Source organism: Acomys russatus, chromosome 15 (genome assembly GCF_903995435.1).
Source record: "Acomys russatus chromosome 15, mAcoRus1.1, whole genome shotgun sequence".
NCBI classification, from domain to species: Eukaryota; Metazoa; Chordata; class Mammalia; order Rodentia; family Muridae; genus Acomys; species Acomys russatus.
The window spans coordinates 61,448,537-61,470,518 of NC_067151.1; the positions used below are offsets into that span (position 1 = coordinate 61,448,537).

The 21,982-nt window shown below is 52.1% G+C and overlaps 2 protein-coding genes across 3 annotated transcripts; one reads left to right on the forward strand and one right to left on the reverse strand.

Moving 5' to 3' along the window:
* Positions 1 to 627: 627 nt before the first annotated feature.
* On the reverse strand, positions 628 to 3,808 carry Lamtor2 (late endosomal/lysosomal adaptor, MAPK and MTOR activator 2). The gene is made up of 4 exons (XM_051157476.1): positions 3,642 to 3,808; positions 3,178 to 3,340; positions 1,047 to 1,136; positions 628 to 810 (listed from the first exon to the last, which is right to left on the reverse strand). Exons 1-4 carry the CDS (start codon positions 3,707 to 3,709, stop codon positions 754 to 756), a joined length of 378 nt encoding a protein of 125 aa, XP_051013433.1. The 5' UTR covers positions 3,710 to 3,808; the 3' UTR covers positions 628 to 753.
* Positions 3,809 to 4,610: 802 nt separating this feature from the next.
* On the forward strand, positions 4,611 to 18,302 carry Ubqln4 (ubiquilin 4). 2 transcript variants are annotated; one of them, XM_051157479.1, is made up of 12 exons: positions 4,611 to 4,751; positions 6,026 to 6,177; positions 6,492 to 6,688; positions 7,333 to 7,595; positions 10,056 to 10,214; positions 12,897 to 13,122; positions 14,085 to 14,224; positions 14,909 to 14,992; positions 15,107 to 15,222; positions 15,607 to 15,793; positions 16,059 to 16,111; positions 17,914 to 18,051. In XM_051157479.1, the coding sequence occupies exons 1-11, from the start codon at positions 4,644 to 4,646 to the stop codon at positions 16,086 to 16,088; spliced, it is 1,662 nt and encodes a 553-aa protein (XP_051013436.1). In that variant the 5' UTR covers positions 4,611 to 4,643; the 3' UTR covers positions 16,089 to 16,111; positions 17,914 to 18,051. The 2 variants fall into 2 exon arrangements, with proteins under 2 accessions (XP_051013436.1, XP_051013435.1); XM_051157478.1 differs by lacking the exon at positions 16,059 to 16,111 and having other exon boundaries at positions 17,914 to 18,302.
* Positions 18,303 to 21,982: the final 3,680 nt, after the last annotated feature.

Sequence of the window (21,982 nt, forward strand, 5' to 3'; positions counted from 1 at the left end):
TTCAATTCCCAGCAACCACATGGTGGCTCACAACCATCTATAATGAGATATGGTACCTTCTTGTGGTGGGCAGGCGCACATGTGGGCAGAACACTGTATAAATAATGAATAAATCTTTTTTAAAAAGTTGTCTTCTGACTGCCGTGCTTATACTGTAGGACAAACCTACCCACATATGTACATGTACCTGTCATGTACATGCATACAATAAATTAGTAAATGTAATGGTGAAGAATTTGCATGAAAAAGAAAAGCAGGGCTGGAGAGATGGCTTAGCGGTTAAGACTGCTCTTCCAGAGGACCCAGGTTCAAATCCAAGCACCTACATGGCAGCTCACACCTCTCTGTAACACCCTTAGACAAAACACCAATCACCAATACACATAAAATAAAAATAAATAAATGTTTAAAAAGAAAAGAAAAGCAGGGGCAGGAGTTAGGTGAGGCATAGCACTGGAGAAGCTAAGGGCACTGGGACGCTCTGCCAAGAACCACTGGGAGACTCAGTGACGGGGAGATGAGGGAGCCCAGCTTTGCAGAATACGGAATCTTCTTGAGTAAGCCACCCTGCTCCTTCCTACATCCTGAGTCCCTCCACCCAAGAAAGCAGCTGAGTGAGACACAAGGCAAGAGTTGAAATTTATTTGGAAAAAAGCAAAACTCACACCTTCCTGTACCCAGTGCAGTAAGGTGTTTCCAGGGCCCTGCCCCTCCCAACCGCCATCCATTTTGACTCCAGCTTCCGTCACACTGCTATGATGCTGCTACTTGGGTGAGGGGCTCCTCCAAGTACTGCACCAGGGCCTGGGCCTGCAGGGACGTAAGAGCACAAGTCAGACCACACAGGGCGTATGGTGAGAGGGACCCTCAAACCAGGTTGGCTCTCCACCCCGCACTTACCAAACACCCAGCCCCTAGCCCTTCCCAGACAGGGATTGAGGTGAGATATAAGAACTCCAGAAAGGGCACATGCAGGGAGGGAGTGGACATAGTCAACAGACACTATGGCTGAGCCCAGGAAGGTTGGACCAGAGGAATATACTCACCTTGGCCTTGAGCATGCCGAAGCCTACCGTCTCCTTGGCATACATACATAGTAGAAGGTTGGCTACCCGGGTGATGGCTACACGGCCCTCCTGGAAGGGATGACATGATACATTGGGGCACTCTGCTTGACACCCTTAGTTCCTGCCTTCCCCAGCATTCTGTCTCCCAAAGCCTGGCAGAGCAGGAATTCAACTGGGAAGCACTGCTCAGCGCTTGAGACACAGGGGTCTGGCACTGGATGCTGCTCTGCACAGCCACTTCCTAACCAAGTTATCCTGGATCAGTGAACAGGCTGGACCAGCACGCAGGCCAAAGACACCTAAGGACCCGTCCTGTGGAACGGATACCAGAAGGTTCATTCTTTTTTCCCTTTAACCTTTTTTCCCTCCTGTGTAGGCTAGTTGGGTTGTATAATAAAGTTTAGTTGTTAAGAAACAGAGCCTTCAGGGGCTTTCTCTCTAATGCCAAGAACAGGTGAGCGACCAGATCCAATAAGCCAACTCGTGTGTTGCTCTTGCTGAGGACTTAGGTTCGATTCCCAACACCAACACTGCGCTCACCAAAAGTTAACTCTGTATGTACAAGTGTTTTGCCCAGTGTTGTATGTGTGCACCATGTACATGCATGGTGCTCCCATGGAAGCTCAAAGAAGGCATTGAGTCCCTGTACATACAGAATAAAATAAATCAATTAAAAAAGTGTAAGAAGAAAACCCCCAAACAACCCAACTTACATATCTCCTCTTTTCCGATGGAAAAAAAATAGGGATGACATACATCGAATGAATAAGAGAAGTGATGTCTCATGAAGCTTGTTTTACTGTATCAATGTGTGTACGAGGTTCTGATTCAAAAATTGCACCGAGTAGCGCTGGTGCATGCTTTTAATCCCGGCACTCAGGAGGCAGAGGCAGATGGATCTCTGCGAGTTCCAGGACAGCCTGGTCTATAGAGTGAGTTCCGTAACAGCCAGGACTACACAGAACAACCTTGTCTTGAAGCAAAACAAAACCAAGGAAAATTGTGCCTTTCTGGGACTGGATCTTAGGACCCTGAAGGACTCTACCACTGAGCTCCACATAATTTTTTTTTTTTTTTTTTTTTTTTGGTTTTTCAAGATAGGGTTTCTCTGTGTAACAGCTTTGGCTGTCCTGGAACTCACAGAGATCCACCTGCCTCTGCCTCCCGAGTGCTGGGATTAAAGGCATGTACCACCACACCCAGCAGTAAAATATTTTTCTTATGGCTGGGCAGTAGTTAATGGCTTTGACGTTTCTGCCTTGTTGCACAGGTCCTAGACTTGACACCCAGTAGAAGTCAGCAATGGTGGGCAGGGTTATAAAGAATGGGCTGCCTGGTCTGGAGACATGGCTTGAGGATTAAGAGCCCTGGCTGTTCTTCCAGACGACCCAGGTTCAACTTCCAGCACCCACAAAGTAGCTCACAGCTGTACGTAACTCTAAATCCAAAGGTTCTGACACCCTCACGCCAATGCTAAAAGAAGGAGGAGGAAGAAGAGGAGGAGGAAGAGAAGGAAGAGGAGGAGAAGGAAGAGGAGGAGGAGGAAGAGAAGGAAGAGGAAGAGGAGGAGAAGGAATCGGCTGCCTGAACTACAATGGAGAATGTTCTGAGCTGCAGTCACCCTGGGGACCAATGACTTGGTTCTGCACACCATCACTGTCCAGAATGCTCAGGACCAGGTGTTTCTCTTTAGACCTGTCACCTACAACCCCTCCCCCTGTTCTGTGATACACTCCATCTTTACTTCCGAATTGCTGTTGTCAGAAATACTCGCAGAAATCCATCTGCTCAGTCTCTTCAGTGCTGGGACTAGATACATAATCTTTGTCTGGCACTGTTAGACATATTTCCCCAACAGGCCACTGCATGGCTTATCACCTTCTCCTTTCCAGTCTTCCTCCAGATCTATTAGCAAATGTCACCTTTTCAGTGAGATTAACCCTCACATATGCCTGCACCCTACTCCCTTTATCCCCCCCTTCTTTTTAAAAAATATCTATGTTTTACTTATTTGGCAAGGTGCAGTGATGCACACCTGCAATCTTAGTATTCAGGAAACAGAGGCAGTATGATCGCTGCAAGTTCGAGGTCAGCCTACTTTACTTCATACCATGCAGTCCATGAGGATAAATTTGAGATTGTCTTCATTAAACGCTTGGTTCCCGTTGCGATCGTACGCGGCCCAGATGTTACTGGCGATGGCCGCGGTGACCCGGGCATCTGTGTCTCCATAACCGGAGTAGGCCAACAGCGACCCCTCATTATTCAGCAGCCTGGCAAGGATGGAGAAGGATAGCAACAAACTCACAAAGAGTGAAAGGCCTGGGCTCCTATCCCAATTCCCGCTACAGACGCTTTTAGGAAGCAAGGCTCTGAGGGGGATCTATCCAGCTAAGCACTTGTCAACTTCCCTTTTCCAAGGGGGGCCCCCGGGGTCCTCACACGCAGGGTTCCCGAAATTGCAGCTGGCCTCCCTAGCCACCTGGCTTAAGACTTCTTCCATACCCTACTGCAGGCAGCCGAGCGCCGCCCCCACTCCAGCGCTCGCCGCTCGGGTCCCTGTAGCGCACTCACAGGGTGCTTTGGACTCCTCCAGTGTTGGCTTGACTTAGCACCTGTGTCAAAGCCTTGGGGCGCAGCATGCCTGCGTCTCTTAAGCCTGACCAGCACCGAGACACACCAAGCCGTCGCCAGCTGCTCTACACCAGCCACTTCCGGTGGCCCCGACGCTCAGCAACGAGGTGCCTGGGAGTTGTAGTCTCCGACCCAACTCCCGCCCCTCGCGGGGGGGGGGGGCGGTGCGGTGCTGGGAAACGTAGTTTCTTGTGACCTCTCAAGGAATTCTGGGAACTTTTCCAGCTTTCCACTCAGACCACGCGGCTGGAGGGGCGGGGGTTGGGAGCAAGAATGCAAGGACAGTGGGAACGTTGGAAGGACTTTTAACCTCTTCCACGAAAAGGGCGCCTTCGTGCCTACTGGCCAATCCGCGATTCAATAGCAATAATAAAGCTCTGTATCTGTTAGGCTCATCCTTGGCCATTTTTTTAAAAAGCAGTATTGCACGTTAGTCACAATTCTGTGGGGTCCTGCTGTCTTGACACCCAAGGCTCAAGAGAAGCCACGTAGGCAAACTCCAGGTCTCCTAAAGTGGCCCGCAATGGCTCCCTCGGGACGGCTCCTGGGAGGCCACAGCTATTCGAATTTGCAGAGGTCTTAGGGATGTCCTGACCCCCAGGCCTGGCAGAGATTCCGTCTCCCAAGAAAACCAAGTTACCCCAGGGAACGGAGACGAGGCGGCGACACAGAAAGTCCTTTGTGCGAACCTCCCGAGCCCTCGGCCGGCTCCCGGGCACGCAGGGACCGGGCCAGCTGCAGACGCCGCTCGGCCCGGGCCGCCCCGGCTGCAGTGCTCCCCCGGGCCGCCCGGGGCGCTGTGGCTGCGGCTGTCCGGAGGGGGCGACAGAGCCTTTGGGAGGGGCGGGAAGGGGGAGTTGGAGGAGCCGGAGCCGAGCTGGGCCGGGCGGGCCGGGAGGAGGAGGAGGAGCCGGGCGGGCTGGCGGGCGGCCGGGCGGCGGCATGGCGGAGACGAGCGGGGCCGAGACGAGGCCCCAGATTCGGGTCACCGTCAAGACCCCCAAGGACAAGGAGGAGATCGTGATCTGCGATCGAGCCTCGGTGAAGGAGGTAGTACGGCTGGCGCGGGAGGGAGGAGGGCGGGAGCAGCGCACCGAGAGGTCAGCGCAGAGATGGAGACCTCAGGGACGGCCTGGCGCCGTGGACGGGGCCCCTGGCCGGGGCGGAGCCCTGGGGGGGAATCCGGGCAGCGCGAGGGCAGGAGAGGCGGGTAGGGGGCGCCCTGCCGTGGCTTGTCCAGGGAGCGTGGCGCGGGTTGGGGGGGGGGGCGGTGGTGGCTTTGGCCGCGCTGTCGCGGCTGGGGGCGTGGTGGGGGAGTTGAGGGTAGGGACACCTTGCCTGCGGGCGCCGGAAGGATTCTAAGCTTGAAGGGAGTGTACGCCACGGTGACTGGTTCCAGGCGTCCAGGCACAGTGCCGCCCGAAGCGAGCTGCGGCTGTGGTCCCCCGGGAGCATCGCGTGGTCGGGGTGTTCTCTCTTCCCCGCATAGATCCTTCCTGCTCACAAGTCGAAACGGTTGTGTTGTTCAGGTTTCTGCTCTTTAGGATTTTACTGAGCGTAATAGGTGCTCAGCAAAATAATGTTGAATGAGTGAGGGACTATTGCCTCTGTTCCCCACTGCTCGAAGCTTCTCCAGAATTGCACATAGGCGGGGCTTAGGATAGGCCATCTGGTTGGAAGAGAGGGATCTTTTGCTTAGCAAGTGCACTGTTTATAATTAGAATACGTGTTGTGTTTTGGTTTTGGAGGAGCTGATAGAATCTAGAGAGTCTGACTCGCCCTAGTGTAGCCTTTGGTACCACTGCTGCTGTCCCGTGCAAGAATTTGAAGTACTCCCAGAAAAGCTGAATTGGAAAACAGCTCTTACTGAGAGTGTGTCTGATAGAGACATTGATGTCCAGACCTGAGTTTCTATCTCCCCGGGATACATTACCCCACTCTCTGATACTCATCTTTAAAATCCCAACACTGGGAGGCAGAGACCAGGTGGATCTCCAGCCTTGTCTATGTAGAGTGGTCCAGGACAAGAAGAGCTACATAGACCCTGTCAATACATACATACATACATACATACATACATACATACATACATACGTATGTACATACAGAAGCTGCTGTGGTAGGTAGCAGCAGGGCCTTTCTAGGGTTGGGAGTCTGTAGCGTGGAACTAATGGAAAAAGCAGATGCATCTCACTGTCGCTTATTGCAACTAGAGGGGTAGAGTTGAGAGTAGAGCCCCGCCCCCCCCAGCCCTCATCCCCCACCCCCACCCGCAATGGAGCACAGTCAGCCTCCACAGTGATCTCTGCCTCTTGACCACACAGTTCAAGGAGGAAATCTCCCGGAGGTTTAAGGCTCAGCAGGATCAGCTGGTCCTGATCTTCGCAGGCAAGATCCTCAAGGATGGAGACACACTGAACCAGCACGGGATCAAGGATGGACTCACGGTCCATCTGGTCATCAAGACCCCTCAGAAGTAAGTCAGGAACGGAGGAGCTGACCTCTCTGCTTCAGCTTTCCTCTCGCCTGTTCAACTGCCTAGATGCTGTTGGCCAGGCCTGGTGCGGGTAGGTAAGAATTTACCTCTAGGTGAACCTGACTGAACACCTGCAGATTGCCTTAAAGACTAGTGCTACACCAGCCCCTCCCCTCCTGGATACACCCCACCCCCCCTGCATCCTGCTAGCCTCGGGGTAGGGTGGGGCAAGGCTGCTCTGGAGGTGGCTGGAGCTGGCTACAGCTGCACAGGCATACTCGGAAGCCAACCAGGGTTCTTCACTCTGTCCTCAGGGCACAAGATCCAGTGGCTGCTACGGCTTCTCCCCCATCCACTCCAGACTCCGCCTCTGCACCCTCCACCACACCTGCCTCACCTGCCGCCCCTGCCCAGCCCTGCAGCTCCGGCAGCACGGCTGATGCCAGCAGTGGAGGGGGGACCACCCCAGTGGCTTCAGAGGGGCCCCCCAGTGCTACTGCATCAATTCTCTGTGAGCCTTTAGGGAGGAGAGCATAATCTTGTACTGGGCAGGGGAGTGGGGTGCACAGAGATAAAGAAAATCGATGGTCCCTGATCGAAGTCCGGCGAGAGTAGGCACGGCGTCTTAAGCTGGTGCTTAAGCAAAGGTGTGGGGAGGGGACCAGTTTATGATGGTATCCAGGATCTGGGAGGTGGAATCAAGTTCAGGGGTGAAAGGACAGATGGGGCTGGGGAGTCCTGGCGGAAGAGTAGAGAAAGGTGGGTGGCTGGTGCATTGCTCTCTTCAGTGGTACACAGTTTGGCCGCTGCCCTTTATTTTTGTTTGTTTGTTTTTTTGTTGTTGTTGTTTTCAAGACAAGGTTTCTCTGTATTGCCTTGGCTGTCCTGGACTCCCTTTGTAGAACAGGCTGGCCTCGAACTCATAGCAATCCGCCTGCCTCTGCCTTCCGGAGTGCTGGGATTAAAGGTGTGAGCCACCACAGCAGGCTTGGGCCACTGCCTTTTATAGAGGGCTCTTTGCTGGTGTTGTGGGAGTGAGTGGAAGAGGGACATGTGAGAAGCAGTCAGGGCCTATCCCGGAGACCCAAATGCACAGGCTCTGCTGGCTCTCAGAAGGGCTTGAGAGGTGGGCTCTGACTGCGCTCCTTCCCACAGCTGGCTTCGGGGGCATCCTTGGCCTTGGCAGCTTAGGCCTGGGCTCTGCCAACTTCATGGAGCTACAGCAGCAGATGCAGAGGCAGCTCATGTCCAACCCTGAGATGCTGTCCCAGATCATGGAGAACCCCTTGGTCCAGGATATGATGTCCAACCCCGACCTGATGCGTCACATGATCATGGCTAACCCCCAGATGCAACAGCTGATGGAGAGGAACCCCGAGATCAGCCACATGCTCAACAACCCCGAGCTCATGAGGCAGGTGAGTATGAGAGAATGCTGGCAGAGGGAGGGATCTGGTGTCAGCCATCCCTAGCTTATTATTTGTTCACTCTTCTGTCTTTCACTTGAGCAGCTCTTTTGAACACTTGATACAGTGATGAGCAGACATAGGCCAGCAGCTCCTTGTCTCTGAGGTGTTGTTTTTAGATTACTTATGTTATCAGTATGCCCAGCTAGCAATCAGTTAAGACACCGACACTTGTTATATTTTAAAATAGCCTTAGTTAACCTGGGGCAGGGCAGATATCAGTCCCTAAACTACTTCCCATAGTGGGACAGGTATCCGGTACCTGCCCCAATCCCATGCCATCTGCTTCTAATAATTTCTATCAAGCTACCTCCCATCCATAATCCCATATACTTGCTAATGTTCTTCATCTGGGCTAGATTCTCCATCCACGCCGGCCATGTGCTTCTCCTCCATCTAACCCATGGCAGCCTTCCTCCTCTCCTTGGGTCTTTCTCCTTCCTCCTCGTGGTGGTCTTCCCAGGATTGCGCTCTCTCTCTCTCTCTCTCTCTCTCAGCCCAGGAATCTTAGCCTCTGTCTTATGCCCTGCCCAGGTGGGATAGCTTTTTATTAATTAGCATCAAAATACATCAGACCATCCCCCAACACTAAGGGAAGTGGGACTGATGTGCAGGCAATGCCAGATGACCCAAGGGAGAATGCCAAAAGCCTATAGTGTCATAATAAGGAAGGCCTTATGACCCTACGATGGGCTTACAGAAGATCTTCTGTGATTATCAGTAAGCTAAGACTCAAAAGGAAGACAGTAGATGGGCTGGAGAGATGGCTCAGTGGGAAGGGCTTATGACCCTACGATGGGCTTACAGAAGATCTTCTATGATTATCAGTAAGCTAAGACTCAAAAGGAAGACAGTAGATGGGCTGGAGAGATGGCTCAGTGGTTAAGAGTACTTGACTGCTCTTCCAGAGGTCCTGAGTTCAATTCCCAGCAACCACATGACAGCTCACAAATGTCTGTGCTCTGATGCCCTCTTCTTGTGTACACGAAGACAGAGCATTTATATACATAAGATGAATTAATAAATCCTTAAAGGAAAAAAAAAGGAAGACGGTGGGTTATCAAGGAAAGAAAAATAATGTTCAAGACCAGGGAACCCCTCAATGTAGCTTTGTGGGTTCTTCTTTTTTCACCCCCTAACACTAGATAGAGAAATAAGGATCAACGAGTGGAATTAGGAAACCCCCTGAATCTAATTTCTTTCCTTTTGTTTCTTCTTTGACCACAGCTACTAACAAACCACAACCCCCTAAACGACCAACAGCCAGGACCCCACCTCTCGGTGACCTCGCATTTAGGTACCCTCTGAAAAGTTCCCAGAATTCCACTATCACAGTCACAGAAATTATCTGCAGTTGGCAAAACCGCACTTCTGCTAGAGCACAAGGCAAATTATGGTCGGCTGCTGTAGGCAGTCCAGAGCAGCCCCACGTGCCTACACCTAAGACTAAAACAAAAGCACGTTTTTCAATATTTCTGTGGAGTTTTGGGGGGGAGGGGAGTTGGGTGATGGTGTTTTGTTTTTCAAGACAGGGTTTCTCTGTGTAGTCTTGCCTGTCCTGGACTCGTTTCGTAGACCAGGCTGGCCTTAAACTCACAGAGATCTGAGTGCTGGGATTAAAGGCATGTGCCACCACATGCCTTTGTTATTTTTATTTATTTTTTATTATTTGTTGCATATGAGTGGTTTATCTGCAGAAGTATAGATGGTTGTGAGCCACCATGTGGTAACTCAGGACCTCTGGAAGAGCAGGTGGCGCTCTTAACCACTGAGTCATCTCTCCAGCCCTATTTGTTATTTTTATTATTTTTGTTTTGTTTTGTTTTGTTTTCGAGACAGGGTTTCTCTGTGTAGCCTTGGCTGTCTTAGACTCACTTTGCAGACCAGGCTGGCTTCGAACTCAAAGCTCTGCCCGCCACTGCCTTCCCAAATGCTGGGATTAAAGGCATGCACCACCACGCCTGGTTCCCATTCCAGTCTTTTAGATGCACCTTACTAAACTGCTCTAGACCTAGCTTTACAGGACTCTGATCTCTTGTCCTATAATTTATTGTCCAGTATTAGTCACCACTATGGAACAGGTACACTTCTAGGTGGGGGTTGGGGGTGGGTAGGTACAGGGGGGACACCCCAGCATCCCTTCACACCCCCATTTTCTTATGCTCTCAGACACCTCTGTGGATCCCCTGAGCCTGAGGGGTAAACTACCCTAACCTCATCTGGGAACCCTATCCCTAAGCCAACCAAAAAAGCCACAGGGAGGCAGGGATGAAGTCCAGACTAGAGTGAAGGGATCTATTTGCTGTGCTCCCTGCCACTGTTGCATTCCTCAAGCAGACCCCCTCCTCAGGTCCCTCCTAGCTTGGTGTTCCTCCGGTTCCAGGCCTCATCTCATATTTTTCCCTTCCTCAGACAATGGAGCTTGCTCGGAATCCAGCCATGATGCAGGAAATGATGCGGAACCAGGACCGGGCCCTCAGCAACCTGGAGAGTGTCCCGGGAGGGTACAACGCCCTCCGCCGCATGTACACTGACATCCAGGAGCCCATGTTTGCTGCTGCCCGGGAACAGGTGGGGCCAGGAGGCAAGCGACAGGAGGGCCGGCTGGGCTCAGGACTCCCTTCTCCCAACCTAGGCACCCCCGGGACTCTACCCCGGTTCACCTGCACAATCTCTGGTGGGGTGGGCCTTGCCTTGAAGGCATTTCCAATAGAGCAGATCCAAAGACAGCCAACTCAGTGAGGTCAGACTATAACAGGGGTCCCCAGGGAAGGGAAGATGGTGTCCAAGGGACAATGCTCTGATACACTCTGGCACCAGATGCTCAAAGGCTGGGGGGCTGACCTAGGGTCAAAGGCTAACCCCAGTACAGTGTATCTCAGACATTGTCCATGGCTCATCTATATCTGAATCGCTCAGGGGGACCATTAATAATGAGGTTCCACATCTAGGCCTGCTTATCCAGTCAGTCTCAGCAGACTTTGGTTTTGTCTCTCTGTCTTTGTTTTTGAGACAGATCTCACTATGTAGGCCTGGGTGGCCTGAAACTCTCCAGGTAAAGATTGGCCTCTGACTCAGAGATCCTGCTGCCTCTGCCTCCCCAGTGCTGGGATTAAAGGCGTGTGCCACCACGCCCAGTCTCACACCTGGCTTTTTATTTGTATTTTATTTATTTATTTATTTCATTTATTTTGGGGGGGGGGGGGGGGGGGGAGACAGGGTTTCTCTATGTAGCCTTGGCTGTCTGGACTCGCTGTGTAGACCCGGCTGGCCTCAAACTCACAAAGATCCACCTGTCTCTGCCTCCTGAGTGCTGGGATTAAAGGCGTGCGCCACCACCGCCCGGCTTATTTGTATTTTATATGTACAGTTTTGCCCACAAGTTTATCTGTACCATGTGCGTTCAGTGCCCATGAAGGCCTGAAGAAGGGGCCAGATCCCCTGGAGCTAGAGTTACAGATGGTTGTGAGCCACATTTGAGTGCAGAGAAACAAACCCAGGTCCTCCGGAAGAGCAGCCATTGCTCTTTCCAACTCCATGGATCTCCAGGATTGTGCACTTATAAAAATAACTTAAGAATGGAGGATATGAAGCCAGGGGTGGTGGCGCACGCCTTTAATCCCAGCACTCAGGAGGCAGAGGCAGGTGGATGGCTGTGAGTAAGGCCAGCCTGGTCTACAAAGTGAGTCCAGGGCAGCCAAGGCTACATAGAGAAAACCTGTCTCAGAAAAACCAAGTGGAAAAAAAAAAAAAAAAGAGTGGAGAATATTGTTCATTGGTAGGGCCTAGGGTCAACTAGTTAGTACCACCAAAAAGAAAACAAGCAAACACAGGTTTATGAGTATGAGGGATGGAGTTGAAAGTCAGCCTGAGCTACATGAAATTCTGCCTCAGATAAGTAAATAAATAAAGTAGCTCAGTTGGTACCTTGCTTGTCTAAGGTGCACAACAGCCTTGGCTGTCCTGGACTCACTTTGTAGACCAGGCTGGCCTCAAAGTCAGAGAGATCCCGCCTGCCTCTGCCTCTGCCTCTGCTGGGATTAAAGGCATGCGCCGCCACGCCCAGCTGGCCACTTTCTGTCCTTTCAAGGGGTCATAGGGCCACATTTTTGGGAACTGATTTATTAAAGGGATATTATATTAGAATAAATGGCAGGCGCAGTTACTCTGGTAGTTCAAGGAAAGATTTAATCTGTAGGTGCACCAGGAAGATGAGCAGGTTAAGAGCTGGAAGGGATGGAGACACTAGGCTGGTTGCAGGAATGTGATCTGAAATGGCAGCAAAGACTAAAGCCATGCTTTGTGAGGCCAGCTGCATCTGTAGAAGTCTGGGATCCACAGCTCCAGGGACGTGATTGGTCAGCCTGTGACCCAATTTGAATAACAGGAAAGGTGGGAGGTGCTAAGGTGTTCATCTGTCTCCTCCTTCAGGATCTGAAGTGGGCCTCTGAAATTGAGCAGGTGAAGGGGAGGGTCCAGGAGCCTTGGCCCACATGGCTCCCTGGGCATACAGGTCTCTGGGCAGGGCTCTGTCCTGGTTGTTAGTGGCATGGAGAGAAGGGGTTTGGTGGTACCTTTGGGCAATGTATCATGTGATGACGTACAGTCCGGGGCAAGGGAGATAGACTTGGGGGTGGGAGTAGGGGTGTCTACCCAACGGACAAGAGGAAGAGAAAACGCAAATCCTTAGCAGAAGCTGTCATGATGTGCCTGATTGGCTCACGTGCCTCTCGGGACCTCGGAAGTGGGGAAGAGAGGTTTAGGGATTAGGATTAGGCCAAAGTGGCCAACAGAGTGACTAGGCACAGATTGGAGTCAGATGAGAGAACCAGGTCTGAGAGCCTGCACCCTGACTGAACACCTTCTGGTGTCAGGGCTGAGGGTGAAAAGGTGAGTCCCACATCGCCTCTGTCCCTTAACTACCCTAAGAGCAAAACTACCTCATTACAGCACAGGATAGAGGCATGTGAGCACCTGTGGGTCACAGCGGGAAGCAGAGGCCCACTCTGAGTACAAGCAGAGGAGATGGAAGGTCTCAAGGACTTTGCCTCCCAGCACTAGCATCAGCCAGTTGCCCTCCACAGCGTTGGGTGAGGGCGGAGCTAGTCCTTCGGGAACTCTAACCCTGAGAATAGATGCCCTGTCTCTCCTTTCCCTGGGGAGGGGAGGCTCTTAGGTGCCAGCAGAGAGGGAGCCTCTCCCTTGCCCCTGATTTGTTACCGTCCTTAACCCGAAACCTTTCCCTCCTCTCAGTTTGGCAACAACCCCTTCTCTTCCCTGGCCGGGAACTCCGAGAACTCATCCTCCCAACCTCTTCGGACTGAGAATCGAGAGCCCCTCCCTAACCCCTGGAGCCCCTCGCCCCCCACCTCCCAGGCCCCCGGGTCCGGTGGGGAGGGCACCGGAGGATCGGGGACCAGCCAGGTGCACCCGACAGTCTCGAACCCCTTTGGGATCAATGCGGCTAGCCTGGGGTCAGGTATGTCCTAGGGTAGAAAGGACCTTAGTGGGGTCATGCCAGGGCAGCCCTTCTGCCCCAGGACTGAGTGGGGGCCACACTGCTCCAGGTGAGACTGAATGACACCTACAGAAGGCCTCAGCAGCCTGGGGTAACTGGCCCTGCCCTTCATAGGAGGAAGGTTTGTTCTGGCCACGCCCCATATTCCTCATGGGTAAGACAGGCCACACCCCCAGCTCTATGAACATTTCTGTATCATCCGGTGTAAATGGGTCAGAGTGGGAGAAGAGGATTAGGGGGAGGGGTTGCAGAAGGATCAGGATGCAGCCAGATATAATATTAGAAGAGGAAGATGTGCAGTGTGAGTCCAGGTGACACGGGCTCTGGAGATAGCCTTTGGTAGGTCCCCAGATGGCGCTGCATCCTGGACGCTACTTAAATTGGGAAAGTCCTTTTCCTTCAGTGTGCTTCGGTTCCCTTACTTATTAAGGGAGAATTAGCTCTTGATCTGTTGTTTAACACTATTTCTAAGTATTGGGGGACATGGACCATCTCCAGGCGAGGGAGGCCTGAAAGATAGCAGCAGCTCCTTGCCTCCTGTCCCAGCCTCCACTGTACCATACCTGAGTGGGGTTTGGCTTGCGAAACAGGCATCTGTTGCTAAGGAGGTTTAAAAGCCATGGCTCTCCACGGCATTCGGTTCTCTCCAGCTCACACTGTGTCTGAGCCCGTTGCAGGCACAGACCAGAGGGATGTTACTGAGACTTGGTTTCTAGCCAGTTAGCACTTAGCCAGGTTCATGGGACAGCTCACTTACACTTGAGCACTTGGAGCCTGGCACGTCATGGTGCACGGGCGCCCATTTGACTGTGGCCTGTCTGCTTCCTGACCACTCAGTGTCTGAAATAAGGTAGATTAAGTGAGGTGTCGGGTTTCCATCTGGACCCCTTTCTTCCTGTTTTGTTTCTCCCTTTTTGTTGTAGGGATGTTCAACAGCCCCGAAATGCAGGCGCTCCTCCAGCAGATCTCTGAAAACCCCCAGCTCATGCAGAACGTGATCTCGGCCCCTTACATGCGCACCATGATGCAGACGCTTGCCCAGAACCCTGACTTTGCTGCTCAGGTATGAAATTGGCTGAAGGAAGTACGGGACTGCACTTTGCAGTGGCAGTGGAAGTCTCTGGGGCCAGGCTGCCTAGGTTCATGCTCCAAGTTCTGCCTGCGCCTCCACAGCTGTGTGAGCTAAGCCAGTTATTTAACCTCCTGATCTCCTCTCGTGCACATGGTGGTGGTAGTCACAGTTCCTTCCCCACCGGCTGAAGGGCTGCAGGAGCTCACGCCTCGCACTGTACACGGGAGGCACCATCTACTCGAGGTGGTAGCTCCAGTAACTATCCTGCACTTTACTGCTCGGTGCACAGCTCCTTTTCTTTTCTTTTTTTAAAAAAGGTATTTATTTTTATTTTATGTACATTAATGTTTTGACAGCATGTACATCTGTGTGAGGGTGTCAGATCCCCTGAAATAGGAGTTATAGACAGTTGTGAGCTGCTGTGTGGGTGCTGGGAATTGAACTTGGGTCCTCTGAAAGATCAGTCAGTGCTCTTAACCGCTGAGCCATATCTCCAGCCCCACAGCTCCATTTCTTTTCACTGTCCCACATGGGCTTTTGGAGTACTCTGAGAGTTCTTGAAATGCTAGTCAAATCTCTTGCAGTAGTGGGAGGGTGTGAGGAGGGTCTGGGGCTGCGGGGGACCTTCGGTAGGGAGGATGACCCAGGCCTTCCCTACTCCCTTGGCTCTGGCAGATGATGGTGAACGTTCCACTGTTTGCGGGGAATCCACAACTTCAGGAGCAGCTCCGCCTGCAGCTCCCCGTGTTTCTGCAGCAGGTGAGTGAGGATCATAGAGGGGGACGTGGGAGGCCGACGGCTAGTGAGTAAGGGGGAGCACACTTGCTCTTTCCTGCTGTCTCCTGCTGCCCTTCTCTGCTTGTTGCCCCACAGATGCAGAACCCAGAGTCTCTCTCCATCCTCACCAATCCCCGGGCCATGCAAGCCTTGCTGCAGATCCAGCAGGGACTGCAGACACTCCAGACTGAAGCCCCTGGGCTGGTACCCAGGTAAGGAGGGTTAATGAGGTTCTTTCCCTCCCTCCCTCTCTCTCTCCCTCTCCCACCCCCTCTTACACACGCACGCACGCACCATTGCACCATTGTCCCTTGGTCTGCTTTCCTGTTTTGTTCCGACTGCTTTTCCTCTGGATCTCACCTTTCCATTCTTTTCTTTTCTTTTCTTTTCTTTTTTTTTTTTTTGAGACAGGGTTTCTCTGTGCAGCCTTGGCTGTCCTGGACTCACTTTGTAGACCAGGCTGGCCTCGAACTCATAGTGGTCCGCCTGCCTGTGCCTCCCGGGTGCTGAGATTCGGAGCATTGCCCTCCATGTCCGTTTCCCCATCCTATTTCTAGGCTGCTGTCTCCTAAGTCTTGTTCTCTTCCTGCCTCCAGCCTTGGCTCCCTTGGGACATCCCGGACTCCGGTCCCCTCGGCAGGCAGCAACTCTGGGTCTGCGGCCGAGGCCCCCACCTCTTCCCCGGGCATGCCAGCCACGTCTCCTCCCACAGCGGGTTCCAGCGCCCAGCAGCAGCTCATGCAGCAGATGATCCAGCTTTTGGCTGGGAGTGGAAACTCACAGGTACACATGGCAGCAGCCCACGCATCCTGAGTAGTGTCAGTGGAAACTCACAGGTACACACGGCAGCAGCCCACGCATCCTGAGTAGTGTCAGTGGAAGCTCACAGGTTCACGCGGCAGCAGCCCACGCATCCTGAGTAGTGTCAGTGGAAACTCACAGGTACACATGGCAGCAGCCCACGCATCCTGAGTAGTGTCAGTGGAAACTCACAGGTACACATGGCAGCAGCCCACGCATCCTGAGTAGCGTCAGTGGAAACACACAGGTACACACGGCAGCAGCCCACGCATCCTGAGTAGCGTCAGTGGAAACTCACAGGTACACATGGCAGCAGCCCACGCATCCTGAGTAGCATCAGTGGAAACACACAGGTACACACGGCAGCAGCCCACGCATCCTGAGTAGCGTCAGTGGAAACACACAGGTACACACGGCAGCAGCCCACGCATCCTGAGTAGTGTCAGTGGAAACTCACAGGTACACACGGCAGCAGCCCACGCATCCTGAGTAGCGTCAGTGGAAACACACAGGTACACACGGCAGCAGCCCACGCATCCTGAGTAGCATCAGTGGAAGCTCACAGGTTCACGCGGCAGCAGCCCACGCATCCTGAGTAGCGTCAGTGGAAACACACAGGTACACATGGCAGCAGCCCACGCATCCTGAGTAGTGTCAGTGGAAACTCACAGGTACACACGGCAGCAGCCCACGCATCTTGAGAGGCATCAGTATTGGAGGAGAGGCAACAGGAGGCCTAGCCTGCCACTCATCCCTGGCCAAGTTACCATATGTCCCCAGTTTGGTTTCTACAGCTTCTTTTTGTTTTGTTTCGAGACAGTTTCTCTGTGTAGCCCTGGCCATCCTGGAACTTGCTCTGTAGACCAGGCTGGCCTCCAACTCACAGGGATCAGCCTGCCTCTGCCTCCCTGACATGACGTGTGCCGCCGCCACCCAGCAGTTTGTAGGGTAAGAATAGTGACAACACTCAGCACATGCTTGGTGCCATGTCCAATGCCCTGACTAGGAGAGCTCATTTGCCCCCAGGAGGCTGTCACCAAATCAGTGTGTTACAGGTAGGGAGATGGGGCAGAGAGGTTAGCCAGCTGCTCACTTGCATGGCCAGTAGATGATGAAAAGTGAAGGCCGGAGTCTTAGGCAGGCACAGAGATGACTTGGGGTCTCTTTGACCTCGGTGACTCTTCTGGAAACACCATTCTACAAAAGTTTGTGTAAAACACTAGGAGGGCTGGGCCAGGCTGATCTGCAAGGCTCCTCCAGCACGAATTCTGTGACAGAGAAGCCAGTTGTAGCCCCACACAAGGTCACACTGTGGGCAGTGAGCACCGGGAGTCCTTTTGCAGAGTCTTGGTCGTAATCAAGCCCAGTGCTTCCCAAACATACCACAGGAAAACATTCCCAAGAGATATTTATATGACTGTGTGGGAAGGAAAGGCTTGTTTTCTGTTAGTAATTGTGTTTCCTGGCGGGTTAAGCAGATTCCGTCTTTCCTGGGACCCTTCCTATCTTTATATGTCAGTGTGAAGACTGTCGGGGGGGGGGGGGTCTGTTTAGCATACATCCTAATTATTTATTTTATATTTATGAGTGTTTTAACTGCATGTGTCTCTGGGCAGCAAGTGTGTGCCTAGTATCTCTTGGAAAGGGTTAGGAACACGCTGACCCTAGCATACCAGGGACTTAGAAAGTCTCTAACAAAAATGTCTGTCCTATTGTTACAGTTATTTACGAGCTTGGGAACTGGGGTTTCCTGCCCTTCATCCTGCAGTTCACCTTTCCTCACTCCAAGCACAGGACTCTGTGGTGGGGGTGGGGTTGGGATGGGGGATGGGGGCACAGGGCAACACATAAAAGGTTACTAGGGCCATCCTTGACCATGGGGGTATTTGGGACCTATTGGTATCATATGAACACTTCAAACTGTCCCTCTAGGAGGCAGGTATGGTGTTATATGCCTGCTGCAATCCCAGCACTCAGGAGACTGAGGCAGGAGAATTGCAAGTTCTGGGCTATAGGAAGATATTCTCAAAAAGAAAGGAAGGAAGAAAGGGGCTAGCCCTAGAACGGGGCCATGCCCACCTGCCAAGGCCTGCCTCCTCCAGGTGCCGATGCCAGAAGTGAGATTTCAGCAGCAACTGGACCAGCTCAACTCCATGGGCTTTGTCAACCGTGAAGCCAACCTACAGGCCCTGATTGCCACAGGAGGGGACATCAACGCAGCTATTGAGAGACTCCTGGGGTCTCAGCTCTCCTGATCCCTGGGCCTGTGCCTCCTGCCTTCCCCGCCTCTCAGCACCAGCCTTTGGCTCCTCTGTCAAGCCCTACCCTCCATAGCCTGTCTTTGACCTCTACGAACAGCAGGGTGACTTCAGAGGCGCGGGCTCAACCCGTAGCTCTGTCCAAGGAGTTTGATTTTGTCACTGTCTCATGAAATCCTCTCTCCTGGTCTTCTCTGAGCAGAGCTATTTAGTTTGCACAGTTGCGTCCATTGTCGTCCTGTCCCGTCCTCCCCCCCAGCGGCCCCCCCCCCCCCCCCCCCGCTCGCCCACAAGTACTTTGACAATGTGCAGCCTTCTCGAAGGACCCGTCTGGTTTACCGAAAGTCTTCCATCGGTACCACTAGAGTTTAGCTTGCCTTACGTTTCCTCTTCCTCTCTTCCTTCCCCCCTTCCCCTCAGCCCCACCAGTGTTTGGATGTCACTCTTTGGAGAGGAGCTAGTGCCAGTGGGTTTCTTTCTCTGCCCCTATTCCGGTTCATCCAGCACTTTTTCATGGGCTCCTTTGCGACTCTAAGGCAGCAGAAAGATAACTTGTCCTCTTGTCCAGAGGGGCCGTGAGCAGCACTCTGGCAGGAGTTCCAGGGACAGACAAGACCAGGAGGCTGGTGCTGAAAAGTAAGAGCTGAGAGGTTTCGGGAAGCAAGGACTGGGGGAGGGGGCACAGCCTGAGCCGAAGGCTTGGCAGTTAGAACTGACAATTGGAGTCTAGATTTTGGGTTGGAGAACCCAGGCCCAGGCCTGACAGGAGAGAGACAGAGAGACTGATGAACTTTGGATTGAAGAAAGGAGCTCAACAGTCTGACCAAGAGGAGCCAGGTTGGCTCTAACACACGTGCACGTACACATACGCATTTCCAGGAACCCAGAACCTACCTATATATTCAGGCTCCAGTATTTTGAGCCCCACTCCCCAGAAGATCTGTTGGCTCCAGATCGTTCTCAGCAGTATAGAAAATGTGTTTATGTGCACACGTGCAAGTTGGGGAGGTGTATGTTCATTGCTGCTCATCACTTTGACAATACAGATGAGTGGGTACAAGGGCCAGGATAGTGGAGGAATATAGCAATTAGAGAGCTGGGCCCCCTAGGTCTCTGGGTATTGGATAACCAAAAAGCATACTGGGTATTTCTAAAGATGCTGGCTCTGACTGGTACCTTTGCTACCATTACTACTTCAGTGAAAATAATAGTGAGGTTTCTCTTCCAGAGCTGCTGCCCTTTGGTTCTTTGCTGGTACCCTCTAGGCCAGAAAGTTGTATCTGAGGGAGGGGTGGGGAAAGTGCTGCCTTTGATACAGAGTTGGGCTTTGCTCGGCTGAAGTACAGAGGAGAGTAGAAGGCTCTCACTACATTCTCTGCCTTGTGGTCCAGCTGCTTGGACCCCTGGCTGAGAGGTGGAGGTAAGGAAAGGAATCCTGCTCCAGGCGGGGAAGGGGCCCAGACATGCCTGCCCTTTCCCTCTCTTACTCCCAGCACCCACCCTGGCCTTTGTAAATAAAAAAAAAAATGTGATTTTTGTTGTGAGATTACAGTGGTGGTGGTGTTTGCTTTCTGGAGGAGGAATCCGGCTGAAGGCGAGGCCACTGGCTTGAGGTTTGGCTTGGGTTTGGTGCTGTAAGACAGTCACTGTAGCCCAAGCTGGCCTGACACTTGCAGCAACCCTTTGCATCAGTGTCCAAGTGTTGGGATTGCAGGCCGAGCTGCCACACTTGCCTTATCTTTAGGGCAGTGAAACTATGAGTACAGAGAGTCTGGAAGAGTGGGACACTGCTTTAGGCCAGTTCTCAGTGCAGATTCTTTTAAAGATTTATTTTATTTATTATGTATACAATGCTCTGACTTCATGTACACCTGCAGGCCAGAATCGGGCACCAGATCTCATTATAGATGGTTGTGAGCCACCAAGTGGTTGCTGGGAATTGAACTCGTGACCTCTGAAAGAATATAGTCAGTACTCTTAACCTCTGAACCATCTCTCCAGCCCCTCAGTGCAGATTCTTTTTGTGTTTCTTTGTTTTGTTTTTGTTTGAGACAAGGTCTCTGTGTATTAGCCTTGGCTGTCCTGGACTCACTTTGTAGACCAGGCTGGCCTCGAACTCACAGCCATCTGCCTGCCTCTGCCTCCCGAGTGCTGGGATTTAAAGGTGTGTGCCACCACGCATGACTCTCAGTGCAGATTCTAACGCCAGACAAAGGAAAAGAAAAGGCTTGGAAGGGGCTAGAGAGATGGCTCAGTGGTATGGCTCAGTGGTTAAGAGCACCACCTGCTCTTCCAGAGGTCCTGAGTTCAATTCCCAGCAACTACATGGTGGCTCACAACCATCTATAATGTAATCAGATGCCCTCTTCTGGCCTGCAGGTGTACATGCAGACAGAACACTGTATACATAATAATAAATAAATAAATCTTAGAAAAGGATTGGAAGCATCAAGGAGCAGGGACGACTGGCTTGAAACTAGGCTCTTAGAGGCCGCCTTTTAAAAAATGCAGTTGTAGCCGGGCGTGGTGGCGCACGCCTTTAATCCCAGCGCTGGGGGTGGGGGGGCAGAGGCAGGCGGATCTCTGTGAGTTCGAGGCCAGCCTGGTCTACAAAGTGAGTCCAGGATGGCCAAGGCTACACAGAGAAACCCTGTCTCGGAAAAAAAAGAAAAGAAAAGAAAAAGAAAGAAAGAAAGAAACTTGTTGGGTCATCAGGCTTGGTTGCAAAACATCTTTACCTACTACACCATATTGCTAGTCCTAAATGCTGCCTTTGACTTGGAAGATCTCACAATTGGGAAGTCATCTCGAGAGCCTGAGCTGTGTGCCTGAGGGCTGGAGCTGGGAGCTAAAATGGGGATAAGGCTAGAGCTTAGGGAGTGGGAGCCTTTATACATGCAGCACTCACGCTGGGTGAACTGGGAGTCAGCTGGCGTGTTCTGCCGCATTCCAACCTCAGGAAGCCCCACGACCCTTAACCTGAGCTTTGATCAGAAGGCCAGGTATTAGTGTGTGTGTGTGGTAAAGGTAAGCAAGTGTCTGTAAGAAGTGGCCTACATCCCTGACCTGGGAAGTGTTAGAACAGGCTGAGCACAGTGGGATGCGCCTGTAGTCCTAGCTCTCCAGAAGCAGAGACAAGGTTAAAACCTATTCTCCAGAGCTGGGCGTGGTGGCGCACGCCTTTAATCCCAGCACTTGGGAGGCAGAGGCAGGCGGATCGCTGTGAGTTTGAGGCCAGCCTGGTCTACAAATGCCATTAAAGGCATGAGCCATTGCACCTGGCTTGCTTGCTTTTTTTTTTTTTTTAAGTGAAAATTTTTCGAGGACAACTTGAGGTTGCTGTGTCAAAGTACTGAACCCTTGGGGGCTGGAGAGATGGCTCAGTAGTTAAGAGCATTGGCCGTTATCCTACAGGGACCTCATTTATTTCCCCGCACTAACAACTATAACTACATAACCAACTGAACCTCCCTTTCCAAAGGTTCCAGTGCCCTCTTTTTGCCTCCAAAGGCTTCTGCAGGCATGTAGTACACACACATACATGTAGGCAAAATATCCATATTTGTTTAAAGAAAGAAAAGATGTATCATGAGCCTAGAAGTTGTAGCGCATGCATTTAATACCAAACTAGGAAGGCAGGCAGAATTAGTTGGATCTCTGTGAATTTGAGGCTAGCCTGATCTACAAAGCGAGTCCAGGACAGATAGGGCTGTTACACAGAGAAACCCTGTCTAAATAAACAAACAAACAAACAAAATTTTAGTTAGAAAGCGCTATGCCCAAATCATGAGAGAACCCCGAACAGACTACCCAAGAGCTGAGTCCAAATGCAATAGCAAGGAAGTCTTTATTGCAAGCTCGAGCTCAGGCCACACCTCCTATGCACTGACACAGCAGATGCAAGGAAGTGGCC